The following is a 25165-nucleotide window of genomic DNA, read 5'->3' as shown; positions in this document are numbered from 1 at the left end:
TCATTGCATTGTGATCTGAAAAGGATGCATTTACTATTTCTGCCTTTCTGCATTTGAATTTGAGGTTTTTATGTCCTAATATATGGTCAATTTTTGTATAGGTTCCATGAACTGCTGAGAAGAAATTGTACTCCTTTCTGTCTCCATTTAGTTTTCTCCAAAGAGCTATCATACCTAACTTTTCTAGTATTCTGTTTACCTCTTTGACCTCTTTCTTATTTATTTTGTGGTTTGAGTTATCTAATTCTGAGAGTGCAAGGTTGAGATCTCCCACTATTATAGTTTTGCTACCTATTTCTTCTTGCAGCTCTCTTAAATTTCTCTTTTAAGAAATAAGATGTACCACTTGGTACATATATATTTAATATTGATATTGCTTCATTTTCTATGCTACCCTTTAGCAAGATATAGTGTCCGTCTTTATCTCTTTTAATTAGATCAATTTTTGCTTTTGCTTGATCTGAGCAGGATGGCTATCCCTGCTTTTTTTTAACTTCATCTGAAGCATAGTAGATTCTGCTCCAATCTTTTACCTTTAACTCTGTATGTCTCGCCCTGCTTCAAGTGTGTTTACTGTAAACAACATATTGTAGGATTCTGTCTTTTAATCCAGTCTGCTGTCCGCTTCCTTTTTATGGGGGAGTTTACCCCATTCACATTTATGGTTAAAATTACTTATTCTGTATTACTTGCCATCTTATTAACTCCTGCTTATGCTTTTCTCCTTTCCTTCCCCCTTATCCTCTTTCCCAGTATTAAACTTGTGAGCACTACTTGCCTCAAGCAGCCTTCCCTTTTTAGGATCCCTCCCCCCACCTTAGACTTTCTCCCTCTTTCTTACCCCTTTCCTCACAATTTCTGTATTCCTTTCGTTTAGCTTATTCCTTCCCTTTTTCACTTCTTCCCTCCCACTTTTCAGTGAGATGAGAGAAGTTTCTCTATGAATCAAATCTGTCTAATATTTTTCTCTTTAAGCCAATTCTGATGAGAGTCAGATACACACTGTGTTTATCTCCCTCCCTTCTTTCCCTCAGATATAATAGGTTTCCTTTGTTTCTTTGTGAGATGTAGTATCCCCACTTTACCCTTTTTCTGGTACAATTTCCTTTCCACCTCTAGTTTCTTTTTTTATATTATAACTGTAAAACCAGATTATACTTATGTTCTTTATGTATATTCATAACCGAAATATAGTTCCCAAGATTTCTTTTTACCTTTTTATGTTTCTCTTGAGTCCTATATTTGGAGATTAAACTTTTTGTTTAGTTCCGGTTTTTTCATCAGAAATAGACAAAATTCACCTCTTTCATTGAACGTCTAACAATTGCTCATTTTGGCTGGGTAAGTTATTTTGGGCTGCATACCAAGTTCCTTAGCCTTTCGGAATATCAGATTCCAGGCCCTTTGATCCTTTAATGTGGATGCTGCTAGTTCCTGAGTAATCCTTATTGTGGCTACTCTATATTTGAATTGTTTTTTTCTTAGCTGCTTGTAGTATTTTTCTCTTGGTCTGGTAGTTCTGGAATTTAGCCATGATATTTCTTGGAGTTTTGATTTTAGGATCTCTTTCAGTAGGTGATCGATGGATTCTTTCAATGTCTATTTTACCCTCTGTTTCTATAATATCTGGGCAGTTCTCTTTGATGATTTCCTAGAAAATAGTGTCCTGGCTCTTTTTTTCATCATATTTTTCAGGGAGTCCAATAATTCTCAGATTATCTCTCCTAGATCTATTTTCCAGGTCTGTTATTTTCCCAAGTAGATATTTAACATTTTTCTCCATTGTTTCATTTTTTTTTTTGTTTTGCTTGACTGATTCTTGGTGTCTCTTAGAGTCATTCATTTCCATTTGTTCAATTCTGATTTTCAATGATTTATTTTCTTCACTTACTTTTTTTATTTCTTTTGTAATTGTCCAGTTGAGTTTTAAGTGAGTTGTTTTGTTCTATGAAATTTTTTTCCATTTCGCCAATTTTATTTTTAGAGAACTGTGTTCTTTTTCCAATTCACTAATTCTGTTTTTCAGGGATTTGATTTCTTTATTCACTCTATCTTTAAATGAGTGGGATGCCTTATCCAGACCTTCTTGCCCATCTTCCTTTTTCTTTCCCCATATTTATTCTAGCTCTCTTGTGAGAGCCTTTATGAGAGCCTTGTGTGTTGAGGACTAGATCATATCCTCCTTTGCGGATTCATCTGGAGACAATCTGTTTTTAGTCTCCTCAGGGTTTGAAATCTGCTCTCTATCCATATAGAACCTATCAATAGTTAAGAGTTCGCTTTAAATTTTTGCCCATTTTGACAAAAAAGAATCAAAGAAAACAAACAAAAAAGTAAATGTGGTCTGCATTTTGGGCAGTGTGGTATTACCAAGCTTTCTCTACAGACTACAGGAAGTAACAGTGAAGCAGCAGTGGAACAGCAATGGCTGTGCTGCCTGCTTAGCGGGCACTCTCTCAGACTCTGAGAGTGTGCTGAGTCATTCTGGGTGTTGGGTGGGTGTGGTCAAGTCCCAAGAGACCCCAGTGTTTCAGGATTGAGTTCTTTACCCCTTGTGTTTATAGCTTCTCTGCTGATCTACTGGCTTGCTGCCAGGGCAAAGAAGCTCACACTGGATAAAACTCTCCCTGCAAGTTTTCCAAGGGCTGTGACTATATCCTGTCCCCTCCAGTCTGCTCAGTGTGAGCTGCTTTCTGTGCTCTCGCTGCCTGCCTGCAAGTCTGCACCTGGTCTAACAGTCCTCACCCATGAGCAAAAACAGACCTTTTCTGGTAAATTTCAAGTATCTTTTCTGTTGATAATGTACTCGTGGAATTTTTCAATCAAGCACTAATTCCAAGGCTGTATCATGAAAACAAGTATTCTGAGGGCAAGAAGGAACCTAGATAGATGTGTGTATCCTCTCCACCATCTTGGCTGGAAGACTGAAATAATTTTCTAAGGTATTCATTCAAGTAGTATTATGAGGAAACTGAGCTTCTGGTTATAAGTAGGCCTTGAATCCAGGTTTTTGGACTCTGAACCCAGTATTCTTTCTACTATTTTTCAACTATTTCCTCCCCTATCCTCACCAAGGGAAAAATTTAAAAAAAAAAAAAAAAAAACACTTCCCCTTTATATGATATTTTGCTGTCCTTATGACAACCACACAAGAATTATTATTCTCATTTTAACAATAAGAACTAAGATTTGATTTTTAAATTTGTTGAATATTTCCTAATTACATTTTAAAAATTTATTTAATATTTTATTTTTTCTCCAATCAACATGTAAGAATGGTTTTTTAACATTTGCTTTTAAAACTTATTTAAGAGTTCCAGATTCCCTCCCTCCTTCACTACTCCCCTCGATGAGCAGCCAGGCAATTCAATTTAAATTATACATATGTAGTTTTGCAAAACATATTTCCATATTAATCATGTTGTGAAAGAAAACAGACCAAAAAAACCCTAAAAATAAAAAGGTTTTAGAAGTATATTTCAGTCTGTATTCAGATACTGTCATTTCTTTGTCTGGATATGGATATCATTTTTCATCTTAAATCCTTCAGAGTAGTCTTGGATCATTATATTGCTGAGCACAGCAAAGGCATTTACTGCTGATCATCCTACAGTATTGCTGTTACTTTGGACACAGTATGTTTCACTTTGCATCAGTGTTGCTAACATTTATCTAGTGTCTACTATGAGCAAGGTATAGTATGGAGTCCTTTGCAGTCATTATCTGATATGGTCCTCACAACAACCTCAGGAGGTAGGTGCTATTATCCCATTTTACAGATCAAGAAAATGAAGCATGAAGAGTTTAAGTGATAGGTCCAGGGTCACACTAAGGAGTGTCTGAGGCTGTATTTGATTTCAGTTTCTCCTGACTCCTAGACCCAGAACTCTATCTACTTTATTACCCAGCTGCCTCATTTTTCACCTAGTTGCCTATATTAACAAATTATGACTCAGAGATGAGAAATAATTTATCAATATCACATAATTGGTGGAATTGGGACTTGGGTTCTTTGGCTTTTAGTGTAGTGCTCATTCCACTATACCATAATGATTTTTTGAAGCAAAGTGACTTGGACCCATTCTGTAAAGGGAGAGCATTACAGGATTGTGTTGGAGAAATTAAGGAAGTGACGAGTACAAGAATTTATTAATCTCCCACTAAGGCACTCTGCTAAACACTTTATGACTATCTCATTTGATCCTCACAACCATCATAGGAAGTAAGTGCAATTATTATCTGCAATTTATAGTTGAGGAAACTGAAGCATACAAAGAGGTTAAGGGAATTACCAAGCTTACACAACTAAGAAGTATCTGCACCTGGATTTAAATTCAAGTCTTCCTGACTGTAAGCCCAGAACTCATCAAGCTGCCACTAACATTACTATTTATAGCCTTGAATACTGAAGTCATAAGGAATACAGCTTATTCCTTAATGGAAAATATTGCCAAAAACATTGTCTCACCAATCTGAGGCTGGGGAAACCAGAAAGGGAGGGAAGATGTGGAAGAAGCTGCAGCAGAATCTAACAACTGGATTTCCTTTGGCTCTTAGTGCTGAGGTGGGGACCATTTTTGCACTCAGCTGGTTGATCACCTGGTTTGGCCATGTCCTGTCCGACTTCAGGCATGTGGTACGGTTGTATGACTTCTTTCTGGCCTGCCACCCACTGATGCCCATTTACTTTGCTGCTGTGGTAAGTATTAGTCAAAAGTCTGTGACATAGCAGTCCATTGACTTCCTTTGGAAAGGGTCATTTAAGAAGGATCTTTTGTTCCACCTCCAGGAGCAAAAATGCCTGGGAGTGGAGTTAGACATGCCCATCCAAGTCCCAAGTAAGGTGTTTCTCTTTTTTTCATGTTTCTTTCCACCTAAATTGAGGGAAAAGGAAAAGCAGCTCCTTGATCTAGGACATTCTCCTCCTTTTTAAAGTTTTTTTTTTTAATTTATTTTTATTTTTTAGAAGCAATTTTTATCCCTTCCATTGCCTCCCCAATATTCAGTTGGGTCAGGGGGTAAACTGTAATAGACTAGCAAAGCAAATTTTCATTGACCATGTTCAAATGCATGTTTTATTCTAAATTTTATATCCATCTTCTTTCTGGCAGAAGACAGGTGATATGATTCATTGTCAGTCATGATTCATTATTGCCTTAATCTCTGATTGAAAGTGTTAAAAGCTTTCAAAGTTGTTTTTCTATATAATGTCGTGTCATTTGTCTCCTAGTTCTGCTCACTTTACTTTGCAGCATTTCATAAAGGTCTCTTTAATGTCCTCTGAAACTGTCCATTTCATCATTTTTATATAGCATAGTAGCATAGACCATAATTTGTTTAGGCATTCCCCAAGAAATAGGTAACCTTTACTTTCCAGGTTGGGGGCTACTGTGAAAAGAGCTGCTACAAATATTTTTGTACATGTGCATCTTTTTTCTCTTTCTTTGATCTCTTTGGGGTAGAGGACTTTTTTTTTTTTTTAATAGTTGCACTGTATTCAACCTTTATTCAGATATCATATTGTATTCAATTCTATTTATTTATTTTTTATTTTTTTAATTTTTTTTAAATTTAAATTTTATTTTATTTAATAATAACTTTGTATTGACAGAATCCATGCCAGGGTAATTTTTTTACAACATTATCCCTTGTACTCACTTATGTTTCGTTTTTTCCCCTCCCTTCCTCCACCCCCCCCCCCCCCAAGATGGCAAGCAGTCCTATATATGTTAAATATGTTGCAGTATATCCTAGATACACTACATATTTGCAGAACCGAACAGTTCTCCTGTTGCACAGGGAGAATTGGATTCAGAAGGTAAGGTAGAGGACTATTAATGGTTTATTCAGGTCAAAGAGTATGGTGTTCAGTATAATAACTTTGGACACGTAGTTCCAAATCACTTTCCAGAATGATTGAATTTGTTGTCAGTGCTTTTACATGTCTTGGTTTGAACCCTGATTTTTACATTCCATTCTTGTCAAAAGTAGAAAAGAATAGAGTGTTAGAATATAAATAAAAACCAAAAGCTGGAAGGAAAAGAAAAAATAGGTGCTAATATTGATGATAGTAATTATTATTATTGGTTTATAGGAAAGCCCTACTGTGACTCCTAAGGCTTTCTTAGCTGGGCCTGGACTCTCAAAGGCCATGTCATTCAGCAGTGCCAAAGCTTGTGCAGGTCTTACCAAGCTGAAGAGGTTTTGAGCACAAGCCTAGCAGAAAACTTGTCGCACAATGTTGCCGAATTCAGAAATGCTGATCATCAGAATGTTGGCCACCAGGGGCTGAATTGTTTTCACCACAGCAATTCATGAAATAATCTGATTAAGGCAAGAAGATATTATAATCTATCAGAAGGAATACCCACAATGGGTCTTAGGAGCATAATATGTCACATGTTCTTTTATCACTTGATAGTTTACAAATTACTTTTCCTCACAAGAGTATTGTCAAGTGGGAAACATAGGTACTATTGTCTTTTTTTTTTTTTTAATAGAGGAAATCAAGGCTCAGAGAATTGAAGTGAATTGCCCATGGTCATGCAGTTGATAAATGGTGGCATTGAACTTAGATCTTCTGAATTCAGCTCCAGTGGTCTTGCAACTATTCTCTGCTACTTCTTTAAAATAGAAAGTGGACACAATTTGGGCTTGGTGGTGAAGTAAGCTGTAGGAGAGTGTGAAAGAGATTCTTAAGTACTTGCTTCTAGGTATTGTGAATTGACCCAGTCCTTGTTCCCTTTTGAAGAAATGAGTTTGTTTATGACCAAATGAGATAGAGAACATTACTAGTTATAAAATGGATCATTTTGATTCTATTAAACTGGTTTTGCACAAAAATTAAAAGGAAAGCAAAAAGTTGAGAAACAATTTTTATAGCAAGTATCTCTGACAAAGGCTTCATTTCTCAAATATTTAGAGAACTGAGCTAAATTTCTAAGAACACAAGTCATTCACCAATTGATAAATGGCCAAAGGATAGGAACAAGCAGTTTTCAAGTGAAGAAATCAAAGCTATCTATTGATTAGAGATATGCAAACTATAGCAATTCTGAGATATTACTTTATGCCTATTAGATTGGCTAATATTGACAGAAAAGGAAAACAATAAAATGTTGGAAGGAATGTGGGAAAACTAATGCACTGTTAGTGGAGTTGTGAACTGATCTAAATGTTTCAGATCAATTTGGAACTGTGCTCAAAGGGTTATAAAATTCTGTTTCTACCATTACTAGATCTGTATCTCAAAGAGATAAAGAGAGAGAGAGAGGACCTATTTATACAAAAATATTTACAGCAGCTCTTTTTGATTATGGCAAAGAATTGGAAATTGAGATGCCCATCATTCATGGAATGGCTGAAATGTGCTATGTGATTGTAATGCAAAATTATTGTGCTATAAAAAATGGCAAGGAGGATGATTTTTTTTTAATTAAAGCTTTTTATTTACAAAACATATGCATGGGTAATTTTTCAACATTGACCCTTGCATAACTTTTGTTCCAAATTTTCCCCTTTCCCCCCCCACCCCTCCCACATGGCAGGTAGTCCAGTACATGTTAAATATGTTAAAATAAATCCTATATATATATATATATATATATACACACACACACACACACAGTTATCTTGCTGCACAAGAAAAATCGAATCAAGAAGGAAAAAAACTGAAAAAGAAAACAAAATGCAAGCAAATAACAATAGAGAGAGTGAGAATGCTATGTTGTGTTCCACACTCAGTTCCCATGATTCTCGCTCTGAGTGAAGATAGCTCTCTTCATCACTGAACAAGTGGTACTGATTTGAATCCTCTCATTGTTGAGAAGAGCCACATCCATCAGACTTGATCATCATATAGTCTTCTTGTTGCCATGTACAATGATCTCCTGGTCCTATTCATTTCACTCAGATCAGTTCATGTTAGTCTCTCCAGGCCTTTCTGAAATCATCCTACTGATCGTTTCTTACAGAACAGTAATATTCCATAACATTCATATATCATAATTTATTCAGCCATTCTCCAATTTATGGCATCCATTCAGTTTCCAGTTTTTGTCACTACAAAAAGGGCTGCCACAAACATTTCTGCACATGTGGGTCCCTTTCCCTTCTTTAAGATCTCTTTGGGATATAATCCCAGTAGAAACACTGCTGAATCAAAGGGTATGCACAGTTTGATAACTTTTTGAGCATAGTTCCAAATTGCTCTCCACAATGGTTGGATTCATTCACAGTTCTACCAACAACGTATTAGTGTCCCAGTTTTCCCACATTCTCTCCCACATTCATTATCTTTTCCTGTCATCTTAGCCAATCTGACAGGTGTGTAGTGGTGTCTCAGAGTTGTCTTAATTTACATTTCTCTGATCAATAGTGATTTGGAGCACCTTTTCATATGACAATTTGAAACTATTTCAATTTCTTCATCTGAAAATTATCTGTTCATATCCTTTGACCATTTATCAATTGGAGAATGACTTGAATTCTTATAAATTTGAGTAATTCTCTATATATTTTAGAAATAAGACCTTTATCAGAACCTTTGAATGTAAAAATGTTTTTCCAGTTTATAAGCAGGATTACTTTAGAAAAACCTGAAAATTCTTACATGAACTGATGCAAAGTGAAGTGAGTAGAACCAGGAGTACAACAATACTATAACAGCAATACTGTATGATGATCCAACTGAATAATTTAGCTGTTCTCAGCCATACAATCCCAAAAGACTCATGATGAAAACTAGTAATCACTTCTAGAAAAAAAAAAATTGGTACAGATCTTGTCATACTATTTTTCTTTTTTCTTTATTTTTTTTGTGGGGGTAGTTAGTTTTTTTCACAACCTAATATGGGAATATGTTTTATATCATCACTCAAATATATATCACATGAAATTGCTAACTGTCTTAGGGGAGAGTGAGGGAAAGAGGAAAAAAAATTGGAACTCAAAATTCCCTTGGTGAGGGAAAGAGGAAAAAAAATTGGAACTCAAAATTTTAAAAAACTGAGTGATCAAAATTGCCTTTGGTGTACTTGAGAAGAAAAAATGACATTAAAAGAAAAAGAATTGAGTTTGAAAAGTGAAAAAAAAAAAGACACATCTATCCACCATCAGCACAGAGAGGAGGAAGCATTCAGTAGAAGTCGTTTCTGTTGTGGGTGAATTCAGTACTTCAATGAATCTCCTCTTCTCTTCTGTTTCTTTTATAAGAGGATTACTTTTGGTGTCTAATTAAGAATTTGAATAGGCGCTTGAGCCTCTTTCCTCAAAAAGGACTCATTTAGGTATCATTCAGTCCAAGCCTCCAACAAGAAGGCTTTTTCATTATCTAGTAATAATAATAATAATAATAATGAGTTAACATTTATATTGTGCTTTAAGGCTGTAGAACACTTTATATCTATTATCTTATTTAATCCCTACAAGAAGCCTGAGAGGTAGGTGTTGTTGTTATCTCCATTTTACACACAAAGAAATTGAGGCAGACTTGATCAGGTTATTTATCTGCCCAGCTAGTAAGTGACTGAGTCTACATTGAACTCAGGTCTTCCCAACATGAGGTCCCTCACCCTATCCATTGTGTCAGACTATCTCATCAAGATAGTAACATTTCTAATCTTCTCATCACTTAAGTCCACTTTATATAATAGCTAACATTCATGTAGTGTTATGTGCTCTCATTTGATCCTCATAACCACCCTAGGAATAGGTGCTATTATTATCTTCATTTTACAGATAAAGAAACTGAGGTACACAGATATTAAGTGACTTGCCCAGGGTCACACAGGAATTGTCTGAGGCCAGTTTTGAACTTATATCTTTTTGATTCCAGGTCTAGTATTCCACCTTTATATTACTTTTACATCCATTATATTATATCCAAAATGGCATTTGCCTTGAAATTTCAGTAGAGTCTTTTTCGTGACTAATATAAATCTATCTTCGAGAGTAATGGTTTGTTTGTGGATAGGCCATTATCATCTTTTCTCAGGTTTTCATTGCAGGCTCTCTTGACTTTATCTCTGTAGATTGTATTGTATCGAGAGCAAGAAGTCCTTGATTGTGAGTGTGACATGGCCTCTGTTCACCACCTCTTGTCCCAGATCCCTCAGGATTTGCCCTATGAAACCCTGATCAGTAGAGCAGGAGATCTCTTCGTTCAGTTTCCTCCATCTGAGCTTGCCAGAGAGGTAGCTCAGCAGCAAGCCGAGAGGTGAGTAAGTCTATGGCACTGGATGATCTGGAAATATTTCCTAAACAGAATAGTACTAAAAAAGGATGTTTGGAAATTTTGGTTCCAGAGATTTAGACATGTGTAACTGAATTCCCATTTTAGATCTCACAGGTTCTTGTACAAAAGCTATCTTTTCATTTGTCCCTTACACAAATTCTCATCTCTGTCCACTTTCCTTTACAGAACAGCAGCCTCTACTTTTAAAGACTTTGAGTTGGCATCTGCCCAGCAAAGGCCAGACATGGTATTACGGCAACGTTTCCGAGGGTTCTTGCAGCCCGAGGATCGGACAAAAAATATCCTGACCAAACCAAGGACCAATCGCTTTGTGAAGTTGGCGGTGATGGGGCTAACAGTGGCTCTGGGAGCAGCTGCTTTAGCAGTGGTAAAGAGTGCCCTTGAGTGGGCCCCTAAGTTTCAACTACAGCTATTTCCCTGACAACTGGGGAGGAGGCTTCTATTATTTTAAATTAAGCTTCTCACCCTTCCATGGGAAGATTGAGAGGAAGTCAGCATTCCTTTATTAAAAGGGTTCATGTCAAGGGTTTTCTATCCCCACCACCCAAACTACCCTGTCCATGATTTGCCTTTGTTTCAGGGGCTTATGGAAGGGTCTATCCAATACCAAGGACCATTTAGGACCATGGTATTAAACCTATTTATCTCTTTGGTCATTAAGCAGTGGGTTTCTTATTGGGCAGACATCTGCCATCTTCCCCTGTGAAGGGAATTGAGTTACTTTAACTCCCTTTTGTCTTTGAAGCTCATATGGATTGGGCTCAACTGAATTATGCGAGGCTAGTAGTAACCTGAGCCACTGCAAGCCTACTGTCCTTACTATAGAGGCTTTTTTGCCTCTTTTCCTTTTTATACAAGGGAGGAAGGAACCGTCACAGTTATTGAATGGTTGGAAGAAGGATGAGCAAAAGCCAGGGAGAGTCTGCAGGTCTTTAGTTAGAGAACAGAGAAAGTTCTTAAATAGAACTATTCATAAAATCCTGATACTCCATTAGCTATCATACTAATTTCCATATTCACTTTCTAAGGTTTCAGTGAAGCTTTGACAAGATCTAGTTACCAAGGATTCAGTGTTAATTTTTTTCATCTTCCCAGTGCAATTAGTTGAGAAATAAAGGGACAGATATGAAATAGGTCACTGGGCACAAACTACCTATTCCCAAGCCCAGGGATCTCTTGGGCACATCCTATCAAGCATAAATGGATAATGATTGTTTGGATACAGTTCTAAGTTGATCTTCTCTTCTCCCTGTTCTCCAGTCCCTGAGCCAATAGATGGCATATAAAAGCCATCATTATTACTATTTTTGGAGTATACATACAAACTTGCTTTATAAATGTTCTTCATCCATGGAAAAAATGGAAAAAGAACTACTACTTAGGGGGGTGAATGTGAGGCCCTGAAAACTATTTACCATAAAGTATTTTTGTATGTCATTCCAAATTAATATTTGTAAACAGCCCAAACTCCCATGAAACCCAATTTTCTCAGCCTGTCACATCTTGGGCTTTTCTCTTGGTCCCTCCTTCATCCCCAAAAGAAATACCCACTCACTACCTCTTTATTGCTTCATGGGTTCAGTTCTGTCTTTCCCCTGGGCATTTTCTTATTTTGTAGGGAATATTGTTAGAAATTGGCCATTCCTTCAGGAGGGGCAAATTGCAGTCTATGGAGCAAGATCCTGAAGGAATCAAACTCAAGCTCCCATACTTGTGGCGCTAGATGTGGGGGAAGCAGATTTAAATCCATTAATCCCTTTAGAAAGTGGCTTTTCCAATATCCAGAGTCATATTTATTTTAAACCTGACTCTGGCTAGAAAAAAAAAGTGCCTTTTCTGCTTCTTCAGAGAAACTGGGGTGTCAAATGCTAAACAGCCACTCAGCCGTCTTCCTTTAAATTTTTCTCCTTCTGCACAGCTCTCTTTAACAGGTATTTTGTTACAAGTGAAGGTGTCAGATACACTCCCCCTAGTAAATCCTGTTTTCACTCCTTTCTCACCCAGAAACCTTTGCCTAGTTTGATCACATGGTGGGCATGAAATGGGTGGTTTTTTGTTTTTGTTTTTGTTTATTTTTTTGGCAGGAGCCTTCCCAAAGGATAGGCAGGATGTGAAACATCAAATTTTCACTTAGCACTTTAAAACTAAAAGAAACTGAAGCAGGATGAAAGGAGGATCCTGTGAAATCCTTCTTAAGGTTTGACAAAAATGACCAAACCAGATGATGAGAATATCAATCATCCCCAGGGTTTTAGGGCAGTCTGGCTTTATGTAATTGCATTCTATGGGGTCACTCTTATGGTTTTGTTGACAAAGGAAACTCTCCTTCCTGAGTGAAGGGAGTGGAACCCCGCCAGCCTATTATATCCACTTCAAGGAGGATGGACAGCAAATTAACCTTTTGCTTTTGGGAGATGAAGCTCTCCCAATATGCTGAAAGTGTTCTTTATTAGGGAACAGGTGTAGTCAGAATCCTAAAATTGTGTCAGTCCCTCCACCCAACCTAAAGCCTTCCTGAAAGCAAATTAAACTAGCTTCTCTTTTACCCTGATGGGAAAAAAGGAAGGAAAATTCACTTGCCTTGCTCCTTTGCTGAGGCTGAGGATGTCCTTTTGCCAATGAGGGAAAAAAAGCATACTCTCCTATCTTCAGGTGATTTACTTATTCTGTAAAGAATATATATGTGTAAATACAATTTGTACAGATCCCTGTATGAAATAAAACAGCCATGTGTGGTTACTAAACAGTCTCAGCCTCTTCTGTCAACTTATTCCCTGTTGTCCTTCCTTTCTAGATGGACCAGATCAGCAATTCAAGTTATTTCTATAAATCACTAAACATTTATTAAGGGCCTCCTACATGCCAAGCCTTATGTTAATCACTGGGAAGACAAAAAGAGGCAAAAAAGCCCCTGCCCTCAAGAAGCTTTCTAGTCTAATGAGGAAGCAATGTGTAAACAAAGCAATGAATTAGAAATAATTAATAAAAATTAAGAATTGGGGAAGGCTTCCTGTAGATGGGATTTTATTTGGTTCTTAAAGGAAGCAGGAGAAATATTCCAAGCATGTAGGACAGCTAAGAGATGGAGTGTTTGTTTTATTTGTGGTATGGCCAACAGACCAGTGTCACTTAAGAGTACCTCTTGGAGAGTGAGATGTTGGAAGACTAGAAAGGAGGAGGAGGTTAAGTTATGAAGGGCCTTGAATGCCCAACAGCATTTTATATTTACTCCTGGAACTGATAAAGAGCCCCTGGCATTTAAATAGTGGGAACTAAATCACTTGAGGAGCTGAATGGAGAATGGATTAGAGTGGAAAGAGGCATGAGGCAGGCAGACCCACCACAAGGCTGTTGTGGAAATCCAGTTTGAAATCATGAGGGCGTATATCAGAGTAGTGACAGTGTCAGAGGAGAGATGTTGCAAAAGTGAAAATGACAGGCCTTGATAGATACAGATAGTCAGGAATTCAGGATGACTCCTAGCTTGTGAGTCTGAGGAACTGAAAAGTGATTTTGCCCCCTACAGTAATAGGGAAAGAAATGGAGCATATTGAGTTTAAGCTGTCTATTGGAGATCAAGTCTGAGTTGTCTGAAAAGCAGTTGGAAATCTTGAGATTAGAGATCAGCAGAGAGATTGGGGCAGGATAAGTAGGTTTGAGAATCATCAGCAGAGAGATGGTAATTAAATTCATGGGAGCTGATAAGATTACTGAGAGAGGTAGAACGGAAGGAGAAGAGGGCCCAGGACAGAACTTTGAGGGACACTTAGGGCTTAGACAGCCTCATCTGGAAGAAGAGACAGAGAAGGAATGAAAACCTAGGGAGAGTAGTGTTCTGAAAACCTAGGTCAATGGTCCTCAAAGTGTAGTCCAAAGAATTGTTGGGGTCTCTGAAACCCTTTCAGAGGGGTTTCAGAGTGAGTTTCAGAGGGTCTACAAATTCAAAATTATTTTTTATTTCTAATATATTAAAAAAAAAGAAGAAGAAAAGGCCATTGGATTTGGCAACTAAGAGATCCTAGATAACTTTGGAGAAAGCAGTTTTAGTGGAATGAGGTCAGTTGACAGATCAAAACAGACGGATGCCCCTGTTTCAGATGGCCTTTTTCAGGAGTTTAGCTACAAAGGACAGAAAAGTACGATGAAGGTGAGGATATAAGGATCAGGTAAGAGTATTTTCAGTATAGAGGAGATAAGAGGCATGTTTGAAGGCAGTAAAGAATGAACCAGTAAGGAGAAGAAATTGGAAATTGGTGAAAGAATGGAAATAACAGATGAGACAATGTAATGGAGGAGATCATTTCAATCCAATATCTTGGAATGGGATCACTTGAACTAGCAGAGGGATTTACCCTGGTAAGGAATAAGACCATTTCATCTTATGGGACAGGGATGAAGAGAAAAGAGTGACAGAAGACACTTACTTGAGTGATAGGTGATGAGGTAGAGGAGAGAAAAAGGACTTCATGGCAAATGGCCTTAATTTTTTTCTGTTAAACATGAGGCAAAGTTCTCAGCCGAGAGAGTAGGACCATAGAAGATTGTTTCAGAGTGAGTTAATAAGGAAGATATAATAGTGTTTCCTAACAGCAACAGGATCCAGTTGAGGTTATGTAACATTGTAATGGATCCAGGCAGCAGTTACCTGATTTTCTCCAGCTTTTTTCAGTAGCATGTGTGTTGGTGCAAGGGTGACAAATAGTAGGAATGATCCAAGACAGGCTTGGCTGGACATAATCAATATGATAAGGAGGGGGTTAGGGTTTCAAGAAAGGAGGCTAGTGTAGAGTTGAATGGTTCATCAAAGAGTCAAGATGGGAGATAAAAGTGCAGGGGAGATGATCTGGGAGAAAGTTGAGGGATCAGGGGATTGATCACAGTGCAGACTAAGAGTTTAAGAGCAGAGGGCAATACATTTGTGGGTGACGGCAAGAGCATGAACATCTTTTGTGCATAGCTGAGGTGGGGTGGAGGAGATGGTAATGGGAAATGAACAGGTTGGGAAACTTAAGGCCTAGAGTATTTGAAAGAGAACCAATCTGTATGTTGAAATCTGGTATGAGGGCGAGAGTTAAGGAGAGCACAATTGTAAGCCAAGTATCAAATTTATTGAGAAAGGAAAGGGAGTGACTGGGTGTCTGGAGACACTAGCTACTAGGATTTTGATTGGATGGTAGATATGAAGATATGAATAGCTTGCACCTCGAAGAAGAGATGGAAGAAGCAGGAAAACCCGGGAGGAATGATGGGGAGCAAGGAGTAGTCCAACTCCCTTGCATAGACCAGTGAGTTGAAGACAATGAAGATGTAGCCTAGTACTAGAAAGGGTAGCCAGGGAGATTGTGTTATCAGCGGGAAACCAGGTTTCCAAAAAGAATTATTAGACGGAGGGCATGGGAGAAGAAAAGACAAGATAAAAAAAAAATTGTTGCCGATGGACTAGGCATTCCAGAGGACGCAACAAAAGAGCTGGGTGAAGTTAGAATGAAAACTTTGAGTGGGAGAATTGAGGGACATGGCAATAAGGTGTATCAGGTGGCAAGGTGTGTAGACAGGGTTTACATGATGATCCGTAGGAGTTATGAGTCACTGGGATTTGAAGAGTATAATGAGAAGTAATAATGTTCATTATTGAATGGAGGGCAACACTCCCAACTTCAAAAGTTCAGGCACAGCAAGAGATGGGAGGCGAGTAAGAGATCATTTTAGTAGTTTTGGTGGAAAGATAAGATTGGAAGTCAGATTGCACAGGAAGTTTTCCACATTCCAGGCAGGTTTACTACTTCTATGTTGCTTCCCACAGTAAAATAACTAGAAGGCTGGTCACTATACCAGTATAGCTGGATCAAAGCAACTCAGATGTAGCTTCAGAATTTTGTAGGAGATCTATAACAAAAGTTGCATCATACTCTAGCTTCAAGCTTCTTTAGCTGTGTTTCACAATCCCACATGGGGTCCACTGAGGGGAAAAACCTATTATTTTATAAGGCAGCTCATTAAACTAATATTTGAAATCTTTTTCCTTATGTTGAATCAAAATCTGCCTTTGGAACTTCTACTCTAGGGTCCTCTGGGGCCTAGAACAATGAGTCTGATTCTTCATTACAGTTTTTTAAATACTTAAGGATGATATTTTCCATCACCACTCCTCCCATTCCTTCCTTGCCTTTTTCTCCATTCCCAAGAACTTCACCTTTTAAAGATCTCAAGTTCCTTCACCCAGTGCCCATCTAACATAGTCTCTAGCTACCTCATCATACCAGTTTTCTTCTGAACATACTGGATTGTAAATTACCTCTCTAAAATGAGCTATCCAGAACTGATTTTGAATTCATATGGGTTCAAACAGGCCAGAGTACAATAAGACTATCATTTCCCTTGCTCTAGACATTCTTCTATTAATGAAGCTTAAGAGTGTATTAATTTTTTTTGACCACTGATGTCCATTGATTTTGGAATTCCCAATTCTTTTTTTTTTTTAATATGTAAACTGTTTTTTAGTTTTGCCTCCTTCCATTTTCATTCTGTGAAGAAGGACCCAGTTAGACATCCAGCAAAGACTACCTACCACAAAAGACTAGATACCCAACTAGAGAAAAATAGTGACATCATTGGGAGATTCTAAAAGCCCTACAGAGTCGATCAGATCTGCCCAACCAATATCACATGGAGAGCTCATATATTTGTCTCAAGTCTAAAGAACTGCTGAGAGGCATATGGAGTAGCTATAGATTGCAACACTAGGTTGTATTTGTTTAAATCTGAAGAAAATGCTATTTTGATCCAATGTTTCATTTTTACTTTTATTACTGAAAGAAAGAACATTAAATGGCAAAGTGGATTGAATTTATCTTGTAGAATTTCAGGTGAAAAAATATTCAGAGATAGAATTGAAAGATTATGATCCTCATGCTATAATCTTTTTTTTTTTTTTTTTGCTGAGGCAATTGGGGTTAGGTGACTTGCCCAGGTCACACAGCTAGGGAAGTGTCTGAGGGAAGATTTGAACTCAGGTCCTCTTGATTTCAGGGCTGGTGCTCTGTCCACTGCACCACCTAGCTGCCCTAATCTTGTGAATTTCCAAAGGGCAGAAGAGGTGTCAGAATTCTCTCCATCCCACACTTCACAGCCAGGACCAGAGGCTATAGCAAAATCCACTTAAGGCGTCAAAACAGAAAAAGCACTTGGCAGGTGATAATTCACAGTCAACCAAAGATGGTATAATGTAGAGAAATATAATGGAAAAAAGTGCAAACAATAAAATCTATAAAGGTATCAATCTTTGCAACCCAACCAAAAACACCTAAAGGTCATTTTAGGAAGATATCACCAAAAAAGAAAGTACACCCTTGACTAAGAGTTTACAGTTTCTTTTTTATTCTCATGTTCTCTACAAATGTCCTGACTACTTTCATTTTTTAAGTTTTAAACCCACTCTCCCCAAAAGATCTTAAGTGTGTATGTTAAGAGAACCATATTATTTCACTTGGACATCACTAGTGTAGTATTACTGAGTGAAAACTCCACAGGGTAACAAACTTATCTTCACAGGATCATTGATTCAAGTTACTTTTCTAAATCTAGTTTCACTTTAGTAAGATTTTTGATCTCTACTTAAAACTAACATCTTATACAAAAGTTCTTGTAAGTTTCCCTTGGCTACTCACCATATGCTTTTAAAAAGTGATAAAACTTTCCTGAAGATACTATAATAATACCTGCCATATATCACTATAAATATTAGAATTCCAGGGGTCTTTTGGGTGTCTCTTAGACTATGATTTTTGGGTAGAATGTAAATTGTATTGAATAATACCTTTCTTTCTTTTACCAAGATCTTTTAAGCTTAAAAATGAAAGTATACACCATTAGATCATTTTAATCATTTAAAAATCATAAAGTTGTATGATTAATCATAGTTTTATTTCCTGACCAGAAGTGGTAGGGCATGACATCAAATTAAATTTTCTTTACTTTCAAATGATATCAACATATATAATCCAAATAGATAGTCCTCATATCATTCCCTAACTCAGTAAATAAACCAAAAAGTAAATTTATCTCATAATTGTCATTCTCATTACTGACATTAACAATTTCTATTATCACAAAATTCCAGTTTCTAGATTCAAATAATTTATTGCCATTGGTGAATCTCATTGAGGTCCATGATGCATCTTGTTGAACTTTTAAGAAGTTGTAAAGAAGGCAGAGACAGTTTTCTGTCATTCAACAGAAAAGTTATCAGAAGTCCTTACTGATGTCAACAGCAAAATGATACTCAAAAGACCTTTTATGTTCTTTTTAATACCAGAGAGTAATAAAATGTATTAAAGTTATGAATAGATAGAGAAGGCTGGGTTTTGTTATGGTAAAATCTTGGAAAATTGCCTAAGATTTCTCATTACTTGATTCTTTGTGTTAGTGAATTTCAGTCTGAGCTTTCATTTTCCATATTGTCATATCTTTCAAGCACTTTATCTGCATTTTTATGCTTTCTTATTATTATCTGAGGAAATATATGCTCTAACTCTTACTCAGTGAAATAACCTCCCTCCCAAATTACAGAATAATGATCATTAAATATCATCTACAGAAGAGAAAAAAATGACCCAATTGGTTCTGAACCTGTAGTCTAAACTCAAGGAGCTCCATATTAGTCCTAAAATGGGAAGAGAATGGAACAATATCAAAAGTACTGATTTGGAATCTGTCCAAACAACTTTACTAGTAAGAATCATTACTCACATATATAGTTGTATGGTTTCAAAACACTTTCCTCATAACAACTCTATGAAGTAGGTAACATGTTATTTAGCCCCATTTTGCAGATAGTAAACTGAGGCACAAAGCAGCTTGCGCAATAGCACATAGCCATAACTGAGACTTGAATCTCTATTTCCAGATGAACCATATCATCTAAATTTAGAAATGAGCCTTAAGAGATCTCATTGTTGGTAAAGCTGTGAATCAGTACAAGCAATTTGGAAAACAATTTGGGTTGTGCAAATAAAGTACTAAAATGTTTATGTACTTTGACCCAGGAATTCTGTCACTAGGCTTAAACCTCAAGGAAGCCATTAATAAGAAAAAAAGTTCACTTATCTACCAAAATATTCCTAAGCTTCTTGTGATAGCAAAGAATTGGAAAGAAAGTGAGCGCCCATCAAATGGAAAATGGCTAACCAAATTGTGGTACATGAGTATAATGGAATATTACTGTGTGATGAAGAGAGAACAGCATGGAAGGATCTCTATGAATTAATGCAGAATGAAATAAGCTGAGCTGAGAAAATGATATTCCTAATGACAACAAAAATGTGAATGGATAGAACAATCACATCAAATAATAAAAAATCCAAGATGAATATTAAAAAATTTACGAAGAACACATATGATTTGAAAGAAGAAATATGAATCTCTCATCCCTTTGCAGAGGTGGGAAGACCACAAGTGTTGAACATTGTACGTATTTTGAGACTTCATGTTTTGATCATTTATGCCAATTTCTTTTCATTTGTCTTTCAAAAGTAATTTGTAATAATGGCATGGCTCTGGTGGAAGTTGGGAGAGGAATAGTGGGAAAAATTATAATGATGTTTTAAGAAAAGGAATCAATAAAAACTTGTGGGTTTTTTTTTTTTCTAAGAGTTGACTGTTTTCCTTGAAATGTCCTGCCTTGGAATTAGAACTAGAACATTGATAAATGGGCTACAAAATGGGAGAAAGCCGAAAAGTACTGCTCTAATTTCGTGGCCTCAATTCTTTCTGTGCCTCTTATATGTCACATTGAGGACAGCTTATAGTGCAGTTTGAAAAGTTCTGGGTTTGGCAGCCTGGGTTCCACCATCAATTCTTCCACAAACCAGCCCGATGACTACGAGCAATGATTTCCCCCCCTCTAGGTCTGTTTCCTTCTCTGTGAAATGACAAGGATATTTGCAAAATCAATCTCATTAAGTAGTTATTAGTTAAACACAGTCAGAAAAGGAATTAGTGTTACTTTTTTTTCCCCAGTGTTTAAGTTCTTTAAAAAATAAATAAAGGCAGGACAGACCTAAAGCTGGGCCTCATACAGTAAGTCTGGAGTATGGCATAGGAATGCACTCTGATCTCAACTAGGAAGGACTAGTTCATTCTCTGGTTTTGTTTCTTCTATTTTTTTCCCCAGCTCTTGTGGTTCAGCCACATCCCCTTCCTTTTTCATAAAAGGTGATAGTTTTCTGCTACTGCACTGAACTTGTAATTACCACTTCTCCGGCCACGATCTGGTTTGGAAATTCCTGTGTGATATATTGTGGCAGAGCTGTTGGAATCCAGAAAAGAGCCCTCCTGCTGTTTTATATCATCTTTTCCCTAAGTTCCCATGTCCAAAGCTGAAAATAGTATGATTTCAGGCCCTGGAAAACCACCCTTACCTGTTCCCTAAAGCCCAGAATTCCTGTAACAAGCCACAGTTCCCTCATGGCCAATGTAGAATCACTCATCTGTACAGTGAGAGTGGATAATTATGAGCGTGGAATCAGGAAACCTCCTATCTGAGTCATCTACTACATTTTGGCTAGGATGTGTTCTGAGCTGGTGAATAGTTTCCACATTTTAAATATTGGTGCATTTAGACAGTACTTTAATTTACAAGCACAAAAGCAAAGCTTACCAGTGTTTATTTCCGGAAGAGAAAGCTGAGGTTTAGAGAGTAAATACTTGTCTCGGTGCATACAACTTTGCCGGAGTTCAGAAGATGATTGACTTTTGCCATCCCACCATTTCCTGCTGCCTTTCTAAGTATAGATTGGTTAGTTGAATGAATGAATGAGCAATCAGTCAGAGAAAAGGAAGGGTGATGATTCTTCATGAAATGTAAGTGTGATTGATTTCAGAGCCTTTCCTGAGAGGAAAGGGCTGGGCACACGGGGGGGTGAAGTGAAGCGGTGTAGAAAATAGGTAGGACATCGTTTTAGTTCTCCAGCTTGCCCCAGGATTGACCTTGCCGGTGTCTCCAGTGACAGAATGTGAAAATCCAGAAGGGATGGGGGTTCCCTAGTTCCCCTTATCAGTAAGAATACACCCAGAGGAAAGTGGTCAGGGCAAAGACTTGGATCTTTCCTTTTTCTTCTCTGGATTTCTGCCAATTATCAATGCCAGCTGGGGACCAGAAAAGCTAAAAGTTGGAAGTTGAATTGCCTAGGACCTGGTAGGTCTTTAGTCGTCATGCTAAGAGACGGTTTTTAAAAATGTGTGTATCCTGCTCTGGGGGCCAGCCTGAGGAACCGTGGGCTTGCAGCCTGCTGGGCAAGCCTTACCTTGGCTGTCGAGGGGTGAGCTGTGTCTATGACTATCTCTTTTTCCTTTCTCTCTCTTTCTCCATCTCTCTTCTTGATTTCCTCTCTCCCCATTTTCTCTCTTCCATTTTCTTCCTTCTTTTTCTTCTCTCTTCCCTCCCCAGTTTCTTCCCCAGTCTCACTCCTCCTTTTTCCTTCCCTTCTCTCATAGTCTTCCCTCCTTTTTCTCCTATTCTATCTAGAAAAAAAATTGAAAGATTCCAGTGAGACCTTGGAGGAGAATATGCCAGATCCTGAATGGGCTTATGAACCACTTTATTTTTTTTTAAATTTTTTAATGAACTACTTTATTTTAAAAAATTGTATTCATGTATCAAAATATGTCTTAGTAGTTTTAGTATAATTATTTTAGGGTTTCTCTTCATTCGTTTAAAAAATGTTTCTATGGAACGTCTATGGAAGTATTTTTATATCATCAGTTTTCCTTCTTCTAATCCCAGACAGTAATTGCATTATTTTTTAAAATCATAATTTTATCTCACATATATTTTGTCTCTGAGAAGTGAAAGGAGATAATGGTTAAAGGATAGTCTTAGGTTGGAAGAACGGACTTCAAGTATGACCTGCATCACATACTGGCTGGATATATGACCCTGAAGTAAGTCACTTCCTCTCAGGGCCTTAGATAATTCTCTAAAATTCCAAATTATTCAATAAGTGATCATCTATTCCTCACCAGGAGCACCTTACACAGGAAATCACAGGTCCAATTTAAAAGGGAAAAAAGGCTTTATTTTGTTTTTTCATCAAAGCCAACTTTTGCTTAATAGAGACATATATTAAAAAAAGAAGAGGGAAAGTGGTACAGTCCTAGAAACTAGGGGGGTATCCATCAATTTGGGAATGACTGAACAAATTATGATATCAATATCATGTGCCTTTTTAAAAAAATGACAAAAGGAATGGTTGAAAAGAAACCTGGGAAGACTTGGAAGAACTGATGTAGAACAAAAGGAGCAGAATCTGGAAAACAATTTATGTAATAACACTGTAAAGACCAATATGTTTGAAAGCTGGAAGAATTATGATTAATGCAATGACCAGTGGATATTGAAGTAAGTTTACACTCACGTCCTGATAGATGATGGAGTCAAGATGGACACTGAGACCAATATTTTTGGAGTTAATGTGAGGACTTGTTTCCTCGCCTACACATAGGCGAGTTTTTTCTTTTTTGCAATTTGTGGGAGTGGGTAGGAGACTAAAAGGAAAGAATAGAGCATTCACACAAGTATATGTGATATTCCCTGATTTGTGCCAAAAAGGGAAAGATTTTTCCCAACTTTTTCTGGGATGCAACTAGGCATTATAGGTCATTATAACCAACAGCATGTAGCTGTTTCCAGGTAATGTTGTCATTGTCCACATGATTTTCCTGCTTCTGTCTGCATCACTCTACAACAATTCAGATGAATTTTACCATGCTTCTCTGAATTCTTCATAGTCCTAATTTCTTACAGTGCAAGATGATTCTGTAACTTATTTATTTGTCCCCTAATTGATGAACATTTACCTTGCTTCTAAGTCTTTACAGCCACACACACACACACACAAAAATGCTACTATGATTTCTGGGGTGTATTTGGGTCTTTCTGTCTTTGACCCATTTTAAAATATCAGCTGGGGTACTGTGACACAGTATATCCCATCATTCTATAACTGATATGGGCCTTTGATGGAAATTATGTTCAACTCAACTGACACTTTTATTCCTTTGGTGAAAGTAAAGTTTCGAATTTAGCCTGATGGAGCTGTTGCTATTGGGCAGAGATGATTGTTGTTATTTGTTTTCAAAGAGAACCAGTGACATCAGGGGTGATGTCTTGCCTTGCCAGGGAACTGGATTTAAGCAAGGCAGAGTTGCACAGAGCTGCATCAGACTTACTCTCCCAGGTCAGCAAAACCCAGTGACAAAATCAAGTCAGGATGACCAGCGACGGCTCAGGACACAGGGAATGACTTTGGCGTCTTCGATGTCCGGCCGAGCTAGATGAGCTCGCAGCACTTGCTTCAGCCACCTTCCTGGCTGTTGGAACAAACTGTTCACACCTGCCCATTCCACCAGAGGAAATCTTGGGGTGCCTGGGGGAGACACCCCCTGCCTCACCAAGAGGCCGGAAGCCACAGTTACCCTCAGCCTGGTCTGGCCTGTCTGCTAAGATGGGGTATGGCTGCTGTTCATGCTCACAGCTTCTTGGAGCCATAGGTGAGAGCTGTGGGACACCAAAGGTGGATGAGGGGGCCCTCACAATAGAGGTGCAGACCCTCGCTCAACCCCCCGTGCACAGAGATGGCTGAACTCAGCAGTGCTGGCTGTTTGATTTTTTACATTTTTGGAAGATCAGAATAGTTTTTTTCTAGGGTAGGAAACTCCTATCAATGTGCAAGACATCCATTCTGCAACTGACAGGTGAAAATAAATGGCTTGCCCAGAGTTACTAAGTCATGTGTCCTGAACCCAGTTCAACCTAATTCCTCTATCCATTATTAGACATGATGCCTTTCGTGGAGCTTTACTGCTCTGATATTTCTTATATCAAAGGTATTTGAAACTACAGTGGGAATGTTTTCTCCTTAAGGGTCAAACACAAGTGGGTAGAGAAGTTAAAACAATGGGAAGCAGCAACCTCCCCTTCCTCCCTACTCTATGTGAAGGGTATATTCTACCCACCATTACATGTAGGTATTCACTCTCTCCCTCTTCTAGAACTCATGTCATATAACAAGGCCTAGCTGAAGAAACTATTTAGCCTAATGGAGAGATTGGACTGGCAGAAGGAGGTGGAAAGTGCTCACATCTATCTATAAGTATTCTGAAATGCTGTTTTGTAGAAAGAGGGCAAGCTAGATGTTGTAGTGGATAGAGCACTGAGCTTCAAGAGTTCAAATCCAGTCTCAGGAACTAGTGGGCCCTGAACTAGTCATTTAATTCTGTTTGCCCAGGTTTTTTCACTTGAAGAAAGAAATGGCAAACCACTGCAGTATCTTTGCAGTTAGACATGACTAAAAACAACTGAACAACAACAAACAGCTTGTGAAAGAGGGCAGAATGAGAAGCAATGGGTAGAAGGCAAATTTCACCAACTTCATCTGGAAAAAAAAAACTTTCAACCAATCTAAAAGTGCTGTGGACTACCTCAAGAGATGGTGAGTTATCTGCTAATCTAAGTACAACATGGAGGACCACTTGTCAGAAATATTCTGGTCAGAGAAGATTCATGTTTCTTAGAATAAACCATTGTATTATGTTAATATCAGCTTTTATAAGTGACAAGCAATGGATGGAGAGAGCAAAATATGCCCCTTTTGGTAATTCAGCCAGAACCCTGGAATGAGGAGAAAGTGTACTGTAGGAAAGGCAAGAGCCTAGATCAAGCATCTGTTAACTTTTCTGGGAACATGAGCAAAGTACTTCCCTTGTTCTACATGGTCTCAAAGGCCAAGACTAGGAATGGGATGGAAGAAGTTGCAATGAGATATATTTAAAGTGTTTAAAAAAAACCCCAAATCTTCCTAATCATTAGAGGTACTCCCAAGGATTGCCTCAGATGAGCTGACACATACACAC

At 37.8% G+C, this 25165-nt stretch overlaps 1 protein-coding gene across 1 annotated transcript in view; it reads left to right on the top strand.

The window, feature by feature from the left end:
* TBC1D20 (TBC1 domain family member 20) overlaps positions 1–12999 on the top strand; it is a 50938-nt gene extending 37939 nt beyond the window's left edge. Inside the window, exons 6-8 of the mRNA XM_051979461.1 lie at positions 4558–4699; positions 10032–10216; positions 10421–12999. Coding sequence (XP_051835421.1) covers positions 4558–4699; positions 10032–10216; positions 10421–10676 — 583 coding nt within the window. The 3' untranslated portion in view covers positions 10677–12999. The remainder of the gene's footprint in view (positions 1–4557; positions 4700–10031; positions 10217–10420) is intronic.
* The last annotated feature ends 12166 nt before the right edge of the window (positions 13000–25165 follow it).

The sequence above is a fragment of the Antechinus flavipes genome, chromosome 2 (assembly GCF_016432865.1).
Source record: "Antechinus flavipes isolate AdamAnt ecotype Samford, QLD, Australia chromosome 2, AdamAnt_v2, whole genome shotgun sequence".
Classification (NCBI taxonomy): domain Eukaryota; kingdom Metazoa; phylum Chordata; class Mammalia; order Dasyuromorphia; family Dasyuridae; genus Antechinus; species Antechinus flavipes.
Note: the sequence above shows the minus strand (reverse complement) of the source record. Positions and strands in the feature narration are given on the sequence as shown.